This window comes from Pteropus medius, unplaced genomic scaffold (assembly GCF_902729225.1).
Source record: "Pteropus medius unplaced genomic scaffold, Ma_sr-lr_union100, whole genome shotgun sequence".
NCBI lineage: Eukaryota > Metazoa > Chordata > Mammalia > Chiroptera > Pteropodidae > Pteropus > Pteropus medius.
In genome coordinates, this window is record NW_024342475.1 from 4,148,597 (window position 1) to 4,166,756 (window position 18,160).

The following is an 18,160-nucleotide window of genomic DNA, read 5'->3' on the forward strand; positions in this document are numbered from 1 at the left end:
AAAGTCCTGAGTAGTATATGCATATTTATTCCTGGCTTGGCCAAAAACAGCATTTTTACACTTTTCTCCTATCATTTTCTACAGACTTACTAAACTTTTTGTACCATTTCCCAACTACAGTGTGGGTAGATATGGCATAATGGTACACAGCCTTCATCCTAGTTGCCTTCCTGTACTGAAGACATTGAAAAGTGGAAAAGTTACCCTTCCCAGACTCTTTTGCAGCTAGCGTCTGATTGCTGTGTAGCTCCCACCAGTCTGGCACTATTGCACAAGACTTAGAAGGCAGAAGCGATGGAGGCCATGTGTCTGCTGTTTTGGCTGTTTTACCTGGTAAGTGTGCCTGAAGACGTTTTGTTTTTCTCTAGCAGTGGAGGTCTCTAGGCCCCATCACTGACCTCTTCTATGTTGTGTGATAGGGTATGAATATTTTACTGGTGTAGTTGGTAGCACTAAATAAGAGTCAGTACCTGTATCAGCAGCTTCTCAATATGGCTGGAGGCTTCCTGAACAAAGACAAAGCCATAACTACATTGGGAGCCTTATCATGTGGTATGGTTTTAATTAAGGTCATTTATGAAAGTTCGACTTAAAATCTCCCAACAATTATTTTCCTGTATTAAGGTTGTTTCCTGCTTGAACAGCTAGAATGAATTGTATCCTATGCAGTGGAGTCCTGAGGGTTACATGTGCCACTCATTTTCAAAGTCCATGTCTTTACTGGGATGCCCCTCCCTCTGACCCTTAGTGAGTGTTAACTCACCCTTGAAGGCCTGAGTCATATTCTACCTCCTCTAGAAAACATTTCTACATTTTTTTTGAAGTCAAAAAATTGTTTCCTTCTCTGTGGTAATATGGAACATTGTTAATATTACTACCATTATTATAAACACATTATAATTATTTGTCAATTTATCTTTTCCTTATTTGACCACAAGACAAGGAATAGATTTAACTCACCTTTGAGCTTCTAGCGCTCTGAGTTTGACGTAGAGATTCAATAAACAATAAGTAAAATGAACTGCAATATATTGAGTGTGAGAGAGCGAGTAGAGATTTCACCCTCTAATATATAATTTGTACTGAGTGCCAAATGGGGGAAACTACCCGAAGGCTATAATTTCAAAAGTGGAAGACATTAACTATAGATGGGAGATGGACTGAAGTTTAATGGGAGATAGTTTTAAGTATTAAAAGAAGGACATGGATAAAATTTGACCTCATGAAGAAGATAAGAAGGATATTTCAAGCTTGAGCATGAGGAAGTTTAAGGGGAGACAGGGGATGCCCAAAAACAGTGAGTGGATTAGAAAAAGTAACCTGAACAGAGGTTTTGTAGAGGGGAGGTGTGACTGCTGAGTCATGAGAAAAAAAAGATAGGCATCGGCTTGAAGAAGCCTGAGAGGAGCCAAGCCTAAGGAGTGTGAATTTTTTTAGACAGGTAAGAAGGGTTCATTAAAGATTCTAAAGAAAGAAGAATGTTTGACAAAGCTGGTTAGGGAATCTATAGAGATCTGAGAGTAGCTTGCTTCTTAGGTTGCATATTTTAAGATAAAAATTTAATAGTAAAAACTCAGACATCCAATGTTTGTTTGGATTATAAAAATATCCTAAAGTTCACAGCAGAGCTCTCTGTATTAAATCCAGGTTTTTTTTTTCTCATACTAAGTTATAATTCTCAAAACATTATGAGAAGTGTTATACTGCACGCTTCATCTCCCACTTTCTAGATACAAGTTCTTATCAGGCTAAAGAAAATAGCTTAGAAAAGTAAAATCGTGTCAGTTGTTCACCCAACTTTTGTTTATTAAAATAATAAACTCCAAAATATCAAAAACTTTAAAGCTTATCCTTAAGACCTCTGGTCCATTGGTACATGTGATAATCACAGTTAACTTCTGACTCACCCTTCCCGCGTAGTGCATGACCGTGAACGCTGTGCCTTGACCTTTGAGTGCAACGTTTCCATTCCCGTCCCTCATGGGGGAATACACTGCATTTGTATTTGAGGATTCTAGGAGACTTTGGAGCTTTTTGGGAAGACTTGGTTCCACTGACCAAATCATTTGACTTTCTTCATCCAATAAAGAGAGAAATCCAGATGGCGTCTGAAAGTTAAGAGAAAAGAATTATTTTCTTCTACTACTCAATTAATTATTTTTGTTATTATTCCTGGATGCTCATTTATATTTTCATTATTTCATAAACAGCTCACAGAAAATAAATATCTTTACGTTTAAGACTCATCTATTTTTGCTTACTGCTGTATGCCCACCATCTAGCCAAAACCCCGATGTAAGGTAGTTCCTCAACAATTTTAACTAATTAGAGGAATGAATAAATAAACAAAAGAGTGTATTTTAATGTCTTTAAAACACTGGCATTATTAAAATGTATAGTCTCATCTCAATAAGAAAATAAAACTTCTGACTACCGAAAACATAATTTTTCTTAACCTATTACTCAATAAAACACTTTATACTTGGAACAAGTAACTTATCAAAAAACAAAACCTATGATGATGTTAAATCTTAAAAATTGTGGTAAAATTTTACTCAGCAGGAATTAGAAGTAATTTTATGATATTCGTATATTTAAACTTAGAAAAATAGAAAGTTTGAAGCTATAACCTGTAAAACTCAAATTAGATGTTTGATAATGTACTGCTGCCAAACAAGGTAAAGTCATATATCAGCAGTCCCCAACCTTTTTGGCACCAGGGATCATTGCACCTATGAGATTCTAATGCCTGATGATCTGAGGTGGAGCTGAGGCAGTGATGCTAGCTGGGAGTGGCTGCAAATAGAGATGAAGCTTCGCTCACTCACCTGTTGCTCACCTCCTTTTGTGTAGCCCGGTTCCTAACAGGCCACGGACCGGTACTAATCTGCGGACCGGGGGTTGGGGACCCCTGGTATAGTAGGCAACAATTTAAAATTAATGTCATGTGAAAAAAAAAATGCTCCTTAAAGAACTTCCCTACCTCTGATTCTGTGCTCCTTCAGACACAGAACACCATTCTGTTCATGTGGTTTACACATCAGCTGAAAAACTTTACTGAATGCTGTGCTGCTTATCTTATCTTTCCTAGAAATATTTTCTATTGACATGTTTTAAAATAACACACTTTATATTATTTATTTACATTGTTCAATCATATATCTTAATTCTTCACACTGTCTCAGTGTGCTTTTTGAAGTATGACTCATAAAAATAATTTTCAGGAAGTGAAGAGATCGATATTGACCTCTTACAGCAGTTTGTAGTTGATCTGAGGTCCTCAAACGATACCACCACAGGCCTTTCAGGGTGTCATTTATTTGGACAATAAAAAGTCATTTCTTTGTGTCATAAATATTTTAGTTGTTTTAAGCCTTTCAAAGTCTCCTGCTCTTAGTAAAGAAAATTCAAACACAGTCTACCATTGTCTGAGGGCTGCAAATGTTATGACCATCCTGGTGCCACCCATAGAGAACAAAGACTGAAAGTACCACCCATGGGAAAGACCGCTGCTCGGTGGAGTCACGCACACCAGAGGGTGCCTTTTGGAGATATCTGGCAACCGATGGCCTCCCCAGGAAGGAAAAGGAAGAACGAATGACATGGAAAATGGCATGTGAAGGAACTGGAAATGCCTTCTAAAAACAAGTTCACTCGCCTCAGCACATTATCTGGAACACCTGGAGAGACATTTCTGACCAACACAAAAATGTTTTTCAATAAGAAAAAAGTTCACTACAGGAAGTGTTAACTAGCAGACAGTTTTGCATGATGCAGCACAAGAACCTCAGTGTGGCCAGGGATCCCACAAAGAGTCCCCACTAAGAGCCCAGAAATGGAAAAAGAAAAGAGGTATACAAAGTGGATGGGGAGAGGCCCTAAAAGAAAACAAGTCAGTGTAAGAGGTTTGCTGAGGGCTGATCCTGTCTGGGATGTTTACAAAACAGAAATTCTTTACTTTAATTTATAGTAACCTATTTACTGAAGAGTAAGTAAAATGTTGCTATTATAATACCAGAGGCTGTTCCTTCGCCTGCTGATTTGAGCATAGTGTCGTGGCACTTCTCTATAAGCTCTTACACTTACATTCATCCACATACAAACATATACACAAGCACATACAGATACGCAGTGGAAGAATAAAAGGGGTATATAAAGGTTGTATGAAAGCGGTCCACTTTGGATGTGAGAATTTTTGTTTGATAAAGGCTTTAGTAAATGTTTTGGTAAATCAAAGACAAGGCCCCATTCAGTATAAAGGAAGGGATTGATTCAAAAAATGTTAAACCACTCTGCTCCAAAAGCAAGATGGTATTTTACAAGGATGGGGTTGTTGGGTACCAACAAGGTTTCTTTTTAAAGCATTATGATTTGTATTGTCTCCACAAATTTTAAGGTTCCTATGTGCTGTATTTTTCTGGATGTTTGATGTAAAGTCATGAAAGAATAGTGATAATCAAATTTACAGATTGGAAAATTTGCTGAAGTTTCTGAAGAAAACAGAACATGGAAAAATAAGTCATAAAAGGGGATTGATGACCTTCAATTCCTTCAGAAGTGAAAGCTTAGGAAAGATTGAATTGTTATACTGTATGTGAAAGGTTATCATATGCAGTTTCACTATAATGACAAAAAAGAGTGATATTGAGAGTGCAACGAAATGTATCAGATGCTTGGAGAATTTGGTAAGAATCTAGATTGATCTTCCTGTCCTGCTTCCTTCAGAGGCGTAAGACAAATATATGTTCATTGAAATATAAATACGTCTTATATAAAAAGAATACAAATATTTGTGTGTAGTGGAGGACCGTGAGTTCTAGGAAGGAAAAATAAGTTTGTTTTGTATTATATGTAGAGTATATGCCTACCCGGTATACAGGCATACATATTTCACCTTATTCTTGGTATGCCTTTTTATTTCATTTTTATAGGTATCCAAGAGAATTAGCAACCAGAAATGTCCACTCTCATTTCCAACTCATTCTGATAATGGTCCTAATATTAAAATGATCATTCCAAAGATGAAGTCTCAAGGATGATATGATAGCAAAGATATGGAAATATCATCATTCTGCTGACCACTGTTTAGCAGTCAAGAATACAGCAGCAAGCAAGAATGAGGATGGGCTGCCTGAAAGTTTCCATATACAGTTAAGTATATACTGCTGTCAGTTTGAAGACTTTTTTTTAAAATCTTAAATAAAAAAATCATGTACTAGATTTGTCATGATGAGGAAGGGCTTTCTGGATGAAGAGGGCTTCTTCTGTAATTAAAAAAAGAATGTTGACAAGTTGGTAGCAAGAACAAGAGTATTTTATAATATCATAAAAATGCATAAAATTTATATGTCTATATTTATAAAATAATGGGTAGAAAAAATTAAATACTATTCTCTCCAATAGATGAATGTTATCAGTTTTACACAAGGTTCAAGGGTTTTAGACATATTACGGGTAAATCTACATGACGTCTTCCTATATTATAGAAAAGGGTTGCCATTTATATGATAGATTTTTGTTTATGTAATAAGAGATATTGATGCGAAGATTTCTGCATTGTAAGGTAGAAACGGAGATAATTATAAATACTCAAAGACACTCTAAGATTATATGTACGCATATATATTTTTTCTGCCAATTTTTCCATATTTAAATTTAGAAACTTTAAAGATAAAAAAGATTCTCTTGAATTTATTTTATGATCTTGTTAGTCTTAGATATTATTTTATAAAATATTTGTTTTGTACACTGGACATTTGTAACTATTTCAAAGGAGAGCTTTAGCAACAAAATCAATGCTGAATATTTTTATAACCAAATAATTTAATATTTTCTGTCCTTTAATGAATTGATAATTCTTCAAATGCCGTTTTAGAAAAAGCTAACTGTGTTTCCCATCCAAAGATTATAGATACATTGCAGTTTCATGTAGAAAGATATCTCAAAAATAAGGACCCTTGAAAGAAAATTATTTGTCTCTAGCATATTTAAAGGCATGCATTCTGTAACGTAATTATATTATATGAATACCTGGAAAAAAAAATCCAGTACTCCAGTCTGGTTACCAGGAGAATAAGCTGTTTCCATGGTAACTCCCTCTTGTACACATTCTGTTTGCTCGTGTAGAAAAAGCACTTCATTGATATAGTGGTGCATCTTCTCATTGGTCATGTTGACACAAAGCTATTGTGGGGGAAAAGAAAACAATTCAAGATATATGGCCATGCATATCTAGGACACAGTTTTAGACTGATGAAATATTGACTCAAGAACATTTAACACCAATTAGTCTTTCAAGATAAAGCATTACAGTATTGCCTGAGATGCCAAAGTCAAGAGTTTCACATAGCATTGTTGACTTCTGATTATTCAGTTTAAAGTATGCGGAAATAAAACAAGTATAATTACATTAACTTAACATTTTTGGATCTAAAATATATTTGAATGTTTACAAATTATTTCCCAAAGGAAATATTGGGTCTCTAGTCAACAAGCAAAGATAAAACTGGGTTGATCATGAGATCCTAAAGAAAGAAGAAGCATTTCTTGCCTCCTCGTTTCTGTTGCATATCCATAATAGGCAAGAGGACAAGATTTCTTTGAGAAAGAATAACCAGTCTAAACATTCTATTGGAGAAACTACTTCTTTTATCTGATTTTTTTTACATTCCTCTAATTGTCAATTTTTTTTCTATTTCCTCAAAACATTCTCATCAGAATACAAATATGTTATTTCTTAATCTCAAAGTTTTACTTTCTTAATCCTAAATATTATCTTGTAGGGGTAATGGGGGAGAGGGGAGGAAGGTGGGGTAAAATGAGTCAAATATGTGGTGATAGTAAGAAATCTAACTATGGGAGGTGAATACACAGTGTAAATATATATATACATATATATATATGTATATATATTTATACACACACACACACATACACACCTTACAGTTAAAGTGTACAGCTGAAACTTACTGGATTTTGTTAACCATTGTCACCATAAAAAAATAAAAATAAAATAAAAATAAAAAAATAAAAATTATCTTAAAATATTTAAAAAATAAAATAACCCAAATGTAATCAAAATAAAATCTTACTTCCCCTCTAGGCTACTCTCCTAGTTTTCTGCTTTCTTTTATAACAAAAAAATCTCAAAAGAGTTGTCTTATTATCTTAAAGTCTTCTCTTCCCTACTACTAAAACCACCCTGATAAAATTTTATCCCCACGATACCACCAAAATTGCTTGTGTGGAAGTCACCAGTGATGTATGCATTTCTAAATCCAATGTTCAATTCTCAGTGCTCACTCTCTTGACCTTCCAGGGACATTTGATAGTGGATTCCTCTGATTCACTGGAGTGTTGTCTCAGCTGTCTTCCAGGACATCACGCTCTCTTGGCCTCCTACGTCACTGGCTACTCCTCTGTCACCTTCTCTAACTCCATCATGGAGTGGTCCAGGGCTCAATCAGTCTCACAGAATATTACCTTCTCCCGTCTTTACCCTAACAACTATATTATACTAGGTAAAATTTTAAAATCACTCAGAAATATTTAGAATTCAGTAACTCACTGAAAATAACTAAAGATGAATAATTTATAAAATAAAAATAACCAATAAAATGTTTTTAAAAGGAAGTCAGACATCATTTGCAAAAGGAACAATATCCAGAATTATATTTAATGTGGAATGTGCTGCATTTATAAAGAAAATGCCAAAGCTTTTGTATATCACACAAGACTAGAACGGTCACTGGAGAAAAAAAGACCACATTGGGTTCCTCTTTTCCACAAACCCATAATCTTCTCCAAGTCTGGTGTCTTGATAACACCTGCTAAGCAGGAGCTCCCCCTTGACATTCCTGTCCCTCTGCTGGGAGCTTATTGCTTCCTTCTAGGACATGTAAGAGCATACTTTATGTTCTAGCTTTCAATCAGTAAGTCAAGTCACTTTCTCAAATGAGCAACACCAGGAATGTTTTAATTCTCCATATGGTGTCTTTGCCTGCCCATAAGGGTGTCGCTATTAATGAATTAAGAATAACATGTACCTAAAAAAAAAAAAAAAGCCACTTTTCTCACAGAGGATGGGAGGATGGGAGTTTATGGGACTCTAAAGCCATGAAGAAGAACTCTCAGCAGGAAATTTTTTCAAGGAAAAAAATAAGCACATTGGAGTGCAGGACAACGGTCAGAAAAGAGATAGACTTTGTCCTGAAACTGGGATGGTTTGCTGTTAAGTTCTGTTCTTGCCAGCACCAGAATTTTGTTGGTAGGTATAGAAAGCTCAAGTGTCTTCAGAAACAGGGTGATTGGAGAATGGCAGGACTGCAGGCAGAGGGCTCCCGTGGCAGGAGATGGACAACTGAAAATTGGAAGCTCTTATGACCTAACCTTGTCATGTTATTTCAATGATGAATGTACATCAATATTTCATTATTAATATGATAGGTGGATAATAATTGATATAGTAGGAATATACCAAATAAAATATTTAAATAATAACCATATTAAAAATAAGACCTAAATAGTATATATTGACACCCAAAGAATAACAAAAATAATTCTTAGCACCAGGTCAGAAAATGATGGTCCAGGACTATTGCCCTTGTTTCCAATATTTTTCTTTCATCTCTGCTTCACAATAAAAAATGTTTTTTGTAAATTCAAGAGTAATGTCAGTAGACTACATAAGCCTCCCCATTGCATTCTACTACAAAATAAGATCTAAATTAAAAATAAAATACAAATCATGAAACATTTCCGCTGTCTTGGAGGTTATTTTAAAATCTGAAAAAAATTGCGAGAATTTGCTTAAACTTGGAATTACTCTTTGCATCATCACCTTCCTCCCACCCCTCCATTCATGATACCTGGAATTACTTTGATTTTCTTCCTTCTATCTTATTTGGCCAGTAGTTAACTAGCTCTTTTCCTTTCTGCCCCTCGACAACTAGATCTCATGATATATATACACAAACCTGGAAGTTCTTTATATTTAAAGTTAAATTTTCCTTAAACGTGTACTTCCACTGATCAGTTCCCTGAATATAAAAATATTAAAACTATAGTCACTTAAGTTGAGAATATACCATATATTGCATGTAACTTTATATACTTGGTTATTAAGGCAAAAACAATTGATTATGAATATAGACCAATAAATTCTGCACATTATAGCTGGCAAAGGGAGGGATGAAATTCAGTATTTAATATGAAAATATTTATGTCCATCATATGAAAAATATTTACTTCCTCATGACTGATACAGTCTAGCAAATTCATCTTCTTATATTGTTCCATCAGAATTAAGTGATATCAATAGATCAATAACTGTGTTTATCTCCAGGAATGATTCTAGAAAGACAAATCATTTTCTATAAAACCGTGTACCGTCTGTCCACAGTAGTATCCCCATTGTGAAAGAAAAACATTTAATTGTCACTTTCATTTTAATCAAAAATGAAAAACAAAGTTTTGAGCAGTATTAAAAGAAAAAAGTGGAAATTTAAAAAATTTGTTCACTTTGCTTAAAAAATAATATTTTGAGGTTTTCTTTCCCCCAATTAATGTGTTAAACTCCTTTAATGATAAAGTAATTTTGTTACTAAAGATTAATAAAGATTGTTAAATGTGGGGTAAAATATTTACAGAAAATGAATGACTCCATTATGAAATGAAACCATTGGGGAAGACTATTTTGATTATATGATATATACTGTAATTTTTTATACTCTTGATATTAAAAAGTACATTGAATTATTAAGACAACACAAATAGATTCTATATCTCAGTGGTTTGATTTAAAAGTGGTTATGGAAGGTGTACCTAAATATAAGATATTTTAGGAAACAGCTCCAGAAATAAGTGTCAAAGTCATGAAAAATAGTGTGATGTCTATTACTATATGAAACAATAAAAGAAAGTCTGATAAAGAATTCCAAAATAAGAATATCAGTGGCTGATTCTCTATTGTACAAGAAATATCCAAATTATATGACACTTATTTTTCCTCTAATTTTGAGATTCTCTCATTGAAAATACTTAGATGTGGAAGTCTCAAACATACTGTGTATAATTCTCTTAACCATTTTGCATTCAAGAGACCTAGCTCTGTAGCTACAAAAATTACTTTTGATGACAATCTGACTAAATCTTCTTGCTCTTGACTGTCTTATAACTCAGCATCTCTGTATATATACCCAGTGTAGTGTTTTGACTGATTTGAGCATTTTTGTAATAAGAAAATATTTTAATGCTTTTATACTAATATTTTACTGAACTGAATTTTGGCTTTACAGAATTGATCCACTGTTTTAGTCAAAATGGTGATACCAAGTATGAAATGTGAACAAAGCCACAATAAATTAGAAAGATCTGGAAGGGGTCAGAGTATCAATATTCTTTTTTTTTTTTCCTTTTTTTTCCTCTGGAAAGGTCTAATGCAGTCTACCCACCTTTGTCTAACAGACAAGGGCTTTGGCCTGTGCTTGTGGATAGAGCATCTCAAGCTGTTACTCTCCCCGTCAAAGTGATTCCTAAAACATAAGGCTTCTCTACTGAGCTCACGTTTTTAAGCTGCAGCATCGGATGGTACTTTGTGATATGAGGTGATCCTCACAATATATATGAGCCTTTTATTGTACATCATGTTCTTTGTATTCTAGAGTGGAAAAAAGTAATTTATTAAAATCCCATAGGGAAAATTCCAGCTTGCTGTGTAAAACTGAGTAGCCCGTGGAGTGATTTTTGACTCGTAGCTTTAATTACAGTGGTGCTTTCTGAAAGGGAAGATGTATTTGTAATTCTGACAAAGGAAGGCGATGCTGGGTGGTAAAGGGGATCGCTGGGAGCATACGCAGTTCAAAATAGAATGTTTTTCAAACTCATTTCGCAGTAATGTGTACATTAAATTTTTTTACCAAAACGGTTTGCCTTTCCCTACATTAAATTGTTGAAAGTACTCACTGTTTGACCCAAAGTTAAAACATTAAAGAAGGGCTGTAACATAAACTTTAAAACTATCAGTAAGCGTAGCTTGGGGACTAACACAAACATATCATCCTTTGTCAGATACCAAGTTGAAAAGTGGAAAAATGTATCCCACTATCCAAATGGTGGCCAATAGATGGGAAGAACCTGTCTATTCTTGATTTATTTTCACTGAACTGTGTTGTGTGTGCACATGTCAGTGTGTGTTAAATACAGAGAACGATACAGTGAAAGAGTTTCATAGGCAAATTAGTTTATGTATCTAGAAGCATAAATCTATATCAATAATTCAGAATATCATTGACTTCAAAGCAAAACCATCATTACTTTTACTTTTCAACTCCATCCATTAGAATCATGTTTGGGTTTCATTAAATTTTCAGGTATTACTCAGAGTAGACTTGAATGTGGCTGAAAGGTAAGTATTCATAGATGATAATGAACAATTATTAAGTACTGCTTAATTAGCACATACTCTTCTCTGATTAAAATACATGCTTTGTACATAAAGTGCTGTTGCTAACCGGTTTAATAATAAAAATTACACACCCTTTGAAAACACTTTTTAGTAACAGAACATTATTGCTTATCCAGATGGCCTATCATTTGTATTAATGACAAACTTAATTTCTTGAGTAAATTTTCACCAACTGTTCTCCCTTTATTACTCAGTGAAATATATCTGAAGCAAAAATATAATAGAGCATGACATATACATCACAGAATTAAAGTAAGAGATTAATTAAAGCTGACGCCAGTTAAAGGCAGAGCCCCAGGCGTTAGACAGTGATTTGCAATCTGACTGCACCTTGGAATTAACTGGGGGCTTTTTTAAAAAGGCCGATGTCTGGGCCTGACCCCAAACCAATTAAATCGGAGTGGAGCCCGGGCATTGATATATTTCAAAAGATTTCCAGGTGATTCTAATATGGTTGAACACACTGAGATGATGGAACAGAGCATACACAATCTATTAACTGATTTGCTCATTAATTTGTATTTATACACACATATATATGCATACATATATATATATATCACGTATATATGTGAGAGAGCAGTATTACATTCGATTTCGATATTCAGTATTTCTCAAATATGTTCAGCAAAATACTAATAGTGTGAGGTGTCAATTACTATTGTCTGAAAAACAATAAAACAATGTTGGAGAAACATAGAGCTAAACTAATGAGCTTCTCTGCAGGACTTCTCTGGGCCTTTACTGTGCCAAGCATACTGTGAATCTCCAACTTGCATTTTCAAAGAATTCCTTAGGGCTTATGAGATTACTATATGTTCATTCTCCAACAAATCAATTATTCCCAATTTTGGCTCATTATCTATAAAATGGTAGGTGCAGGGTTTGGTGAGACAGTATCTCTTTCATCTGTTTCATCTTTAAGATTCTATAATGTATTTTGCTTTCTTTGAATTTCCTATTGTAGTCTTCCTTTCCTATGCCTTTGTTTCAGAAAAGTCAGTTATTTAAAATAGTATATTATGGAAAACTTTAAATATATTCAACAGTGAAGAGAATAATATAATGAACCTCCATCTGCCATCACCCAACTTCAACTTATGGCCAAATCTGCTTTATCCATTTCCCTATTACCCTCAAAACTAAACTCATTTGAAGCAATTATCAGATGTTGTGTCATTAATTGGCAAATACCTTGGTATAATTCTCTAAGATGTAAAGATTTAAAAAATACGTTCACAGTATTTTTATCACACATAATTTCCATCAACAAAATTTCTTAATTTCACCAGAATCCAAATTTCACATTACATAATTAACTCATAATTTTTATACTTAGTTAAAGAAATTGGGATCCACATAGTGTCCAAATATTTAACTGATTTATGTGTCTCTTACATCTCTTTCAATCTACAGGTCACCCTCCCTCTTTCACATTTTACCCTTGCATTTTACGTATTGAAGAAATCAGGTCATTTGTCCTATACAGATTTCCACATTCTGGATCCTGCATGGCTTATTTTAGCATGTTCCTCTGTCCTTAGTTCCTATTAATTAGTAGTTAGTTCAAGCAACTTCATTATATTCATGTGCTTAACTTTTCTTCCTCCCTCCCTCTCTTTCTCCTTTCCTTCCTTTCTTCCTTCCTCTCCTTTCTTTCTTGGCAAGAACATTTAATAAGCATCTTGTGTATGTTGTCACTCTTCTCATAACCTAAGCAGTGATTGACACTCATTGCCTACCATAATTTATTAGGAGCTGCAAAATTGAGTTGCTCTGATTTTGTCATCCATACTTCATTTATTTGTAGTGGAACTGCATCAAGTTATATTTACAAATTATATTTACACATTAGAATCAGCATTTTTATAATATTAAGTCTTTCTGTCTAAAAATGAAATCTGTCTTTCCATTTAAGTGTAATCATGTGACTTTCAGGAGCAATTTACTGATTTCCTCGCTCAGGCTATTTATTTATTTTTGACAATATTGTCTTCTTTTCCATTCTGTCTTATTAAAAGGTATTTTAAAAATATATAAAAGTCACTGGTTTTACATTCTGATTATGTGCTACCTTATCTGTCATTGTAGTAATGTTTTCATTCATTCTTTTCAGTTTCTAAATATATCATCATCTCTGGAAGTATCTTCTTTTCACCTTCTGCCATAAATTGCTTTCTCTTTTCTAGCATCATTGGCATTTCAGTGTGTAAGAAGATACCCTTGTCTTGTTTGTTATCTTTCTAATTATCAAGCATTATAAACTTGGAACTCACTGACTGTAATGCTGGAGAGTCAACTGAAAAGCTTTCCTTTCAATGATTTAGAAGATATTTTACAGTGCTGGAGATCAACTTCACATAATAAAAGAGAGTTTATGAAGTTTAGGTACTATATAACATAGGGTGAGTTGAAAATAATTATTTAATTAGCCAAGGTAGTAGATTTAGAGCCTCTCGATATGTACTTCAGTCTCAAATTATTTAGTATGCCACTCTCTATTGAATCATCAAACTACTGCTGAATTTTTTGTGTGTGTATAATATTTTTACTATAAGTATAGTATTTGTTATTATATGAAATAGCTCTGAATAGAAATGATTTATTAATAGTCAAAGAAAATGGAATTTGCATTTCCTATGAGCTGAAACAAATTCTCATCTAAAGAATCACAAGCATCCATTTAATCTTCTAGAGCTAAATCAGAGTACAAAGGTTGGAGATGCTAATGTTTTGGAGTGCTTCATGATAGTTCCTCTAATTTGTCCCTTTTCTAAACATTTGTCAAGCTTCTTATGGAGAAACGATTATTAATAAATACATATATTTACTCCTCAGCAAAGAGAACCACTAGGAAATACGCTATGAAGATTATTTCTTACAAGTTTATTCTTAAAATTTCAATTGAAATCACATTTGTTAAGTTTGTATTATATAAAAATGATGCACCAAACAAAATTTCAACCCTGCAGGAGTTCACATTCTAATGGATAGGTGATAGATGGGTCAAAAAGCTCAAACAGAATAAAATAAATACTTATAAAAGCACTAATATTCTTCTGGGTTTGATTCTGAATAAAATATTGGTTTCTTAAACATTTCTTTGAAAGTTTCCGATGGAATAAAAAATGAAAAAGTTTGCATTCTACTAACAACTCAAGAATCTAGAACGTATTATTCAAATCAATGGCCTTTAAAAAGTCCCTATGCACATTTATGAATATGCTAAAGCCACTGTAAAATCAGCTTCATTACAAAGAAAATAATTTTATTCTTCTAAATGGCTCTTAGTTACTGTTGTGCGCAATAGCTAAGAAAGTCTGCTAAGAAAAAGATATATATTTTTAAAAAATAAAAAGTAGGGGAGGAAGGGAGCAATTGGGGTTATCGTTTTATGAACTATATAGATGTCTAACCAATGTACTGTATACTTGAAACTAATTTAAAAAAATAAATTTAAAAAACATAAAAACATTTATTTTTAAATAATTTGTCTAAGAACTGGTCTTAGATTTTACCCATAAATGTCTAAAACTAGTTTTTGATTTTTAATAAACTCATTCTTAAGATTTGAAAAAATGCTATTCCTTGTTACATAAAAATCTTAGACCGTGAGTATATTCCAAAACATATCATTAAAATATTTAGCAGAAAGGAAAAATGATAAGGGATACACATAATTGTAGTAACATAAAAAACAGCTTTAATGAGAAAATAATATAAATGTTAGTACTGATCAATTGTCAAGACAGACTTGATAGATAATTGTGTTGGGGGTGTGAGGCAGAGCATGGAGAGCATGGTCTCTGGTAAAGGCCTTGACCCCTTTCCATCTGTGATTTTTACATGTTACTTACCAAGTGATGGAGAAACCAGGGAGTCTCATTACAGACATAGAAGTGTATATGTTTTCTAAGGCAAAAATGTAAGGAATCAATATGGCTGCCAGATATCATTCAAACATTTGTTTTGAGAAATACGTCACAAGAGACAGCCTGCAGACTGCATATACAGTTGCACATTTTTTTTAACTCTTTTAACTGAGTTCTTTTAACGGTTCTTCATGTTCATCACTATTTTAACTGAGCTCACTCTTTTAATTGAGTTCTTCATATTCATCACTATTTTTCTTATAATAAGCAATAAATAACTAAAACCACGAAATCCTCCTTTTTCCATTATTCCATGTATACAAAAGTACAGAAAATTATCTATGTATAGTCTCTTTAGTCTTATTTCATACGAGAAAATTATCTATGTATAGTCTCTTTGGTCTTATTTCATACGAGTCTTCTTGTAAAGTTCTGTAAAAACATGACTCATGATGATTCACCCTGGATTAGGTGAGTCAGCATGATTTGAGATGTACTCACAGGATGCTGTATCGCTTAAAAAAATAGCTATATTTTAAAAGTTTTTTAAGTGTTCCAATTTATAACAGTGGCTACCCACCATTTTAGTGAACTAGAAAACAATACCAGAACCTCTGTAATAGTAATCCCGTTTATGGTACAAGGCTGTAAGTCTATTATAGTCCTGATTTTACAGATAAGAAAATCAAAACTAATTATAAACTCTTCATTCTGGCCAAGAGAGTTCTGCTAGTAAAAGTCACAGAACTAGGTTTCAAACTAATTCTATTTAATTCCTTATCCAGTGCCCTAAATCACTACATCATCTACTTAAAATATAGCTGAACAAGTTATGTAATTATTAACAGGTCTCCCTAAACAGTGCGGAGTTGTAATTCTTCAAAAATGTAGTGCACCTTGACTTTCTGCCTTTCCACCTATACCTTTTATGTGGGTTTATTTTTCTTTCTCTGCTTGGTAAGGCACATTCTACTTCTGCTCTCTTCTTTAACACTTGATTTTTAGGTATGCCTTGATTCGATTTGATTAAATAATTTGATTAAACGATTCATCCAGTACTATTAGATACATAAAGAATTTAGTGCTTTTCAAAGTGCCCTAAATTGCAAATGAATTAAAAATAATCAATGCTTCTTTAATCTATTTTTATGAGTTTCCCGTAGTCATATGTATGCATGTCATGTAAAGATGAATCTACAAATAGTAGCATTTAGCATAAGAGAGCATTTCCATTCTGATTTTTGGCCAAGGTTTCTGAAGATTTTTGCCCTGATTTTAAATGCAGATGCCCTCCGTCTGTCTCTCTGACCTAGTTGAAATAGCATAAGCACAACTCAGCTCTTCATCTAGCATTGTCTTTCAAGACAAGTGTCTCTGTTTATTAAAAAAAAAAAAAAGATTATGCCAGTTGTTTACAAAACCACATAAAAATGATGAATATGTCAACAAAGCAGGGGGCATTAATTTTAAAACAGAATGGCAAAGTACTTATTTTAATTCTGTAATTATGCAAGTAATTATGCAATAGTCTCTATTGAATTAAAAAGAGCTAACTTATTGTGAAAAAAAAAAAGTTTATAAAATTTCCCCCAAAAAACAATCCCACTTACTTGTTCAAATTCATTTTTTTGAAATTCTTCAAAACCAAAGATATCCAATATCCCAATATCCAGTGTCTGGGTGCTGAAATGAAACAATTAAACGGTGACTAGGCATAGTTAAAGCTCTTACATGACTACCTGCCTGCGCTACTTCTGGTCAGAGAAATCCAACCAGTTAGCATATCCCTACCAACGTGAAGTACAAGCACATAAATAATTATCTTAGAGTCTGGTGAACACTCTGAAAATTAGGGGGGAAAGTGTTCTTTTAATGCTTTGACTCAAACACAGATATATTACCAAAACTACATTGATTTCTAAGTTTACAATGTAACATTACATGGGTGGTTTAATATTTGTTTCTGAAATAGTCACTGTGTCTTTCTCCTTTGATTAGACTTGCTTTCTCAGAAGCAATTTGTGCCCATTGTTAAGTGGCTCTCACCAACTAATATCTGAATCTTAGTCTGCACAAGCAGGGATCAAGCAATTTCTTCACTACACATAAGTACAAGGTAAATCACAATTAAGCCATATGCAATGTTCTTTGATAGAACAAACTGATCCACTCTAAAAATTATATTATGATCTTCCTAGAGGAATTATGAAGAATGAAGAACATGAAACTTGGTTGCAAAATGGAAAGAAATCAATCTAAGTACTTTTTTTTTGGATGTAAACTATCACTCGGAGTTTGCTACAGTCTTGGATGGTTAAATCACAGATGTTAGAACCCTCATGGTGAGCGAGGAAAGGAGGAAGGAAATCTGGTTGGTGACAGCAGTCCTGACAACCCAGATTCTGTGGGGAATATGGAGGCCGTACAAGGGAGTGTGTGTGAGGTTGCTTCTTGCAAAAACAGCCCCCAGATGAATCTGGAATGCTGGACACCAGGAGGGCACACCCCTTCTATTTTGCTGGTCTGTGTTGTTTCTATTGTAGAAGCTTAGTGACAAGCTTGTCAGGTTTTGAAATTGTTTTGTCTTGCATAAGAATCCTAGTTCAAACACTTTTATAGTTGGCTATCTTTGGGAAAACTTTCTGAGCTGCAGTTTCATCATCTGTGAAACTAAGATAACAAGTAATATGTGTCCATCTAGACTGTAGTTAAAATTAGAAGTGATATAAATAGCGGGGGTAATAGTTACTATACAATGTATCTCCGATCACTGGAAGTTGCTTTTTTTTTTAAAAAAAGTAGTTGTCTAATAGAATAAATATAA

General features: G+C 33.6%; 1 protein-coding gene across 8 annotated transcripts in view; it reads right to left on the reverse strand.

Moving 5' to 3' along the window:
- Positions 1 to 18,160, reverse strand: part of MYO16 (myosin XVI) — a 513,348-nt gene that overhangs the window by 158,978 nt on the left and 336,210 nt on the right. For 7 of the 8 annotated variants that reach the window (XM_039866287.1, XM_039866293.1, XM_039866286.1 and 4 more), the window contains 3 exons: positions 16,947 to 17,019; positions 6,031 to 6,183; positions 1,908 to 2,108 (listed from right to left, as the gene is read on the reverse strand). In XM_039866287.1, the coding sequence (XP_039722221.1) occupies positions 1,908 to 2,108; positions 6,031 to 6,183; positions 16,947 to 17,019 (427 nt within the window). The remainder of the gene's footprint in view (positions 1 to 1,907; positions 2,109 to 6,030; positions 6,184 to 16,946; positions 17,020 to 18,160) is intronic. The other variant, XM_039866291.1, reaches the window with a different exon arrangement.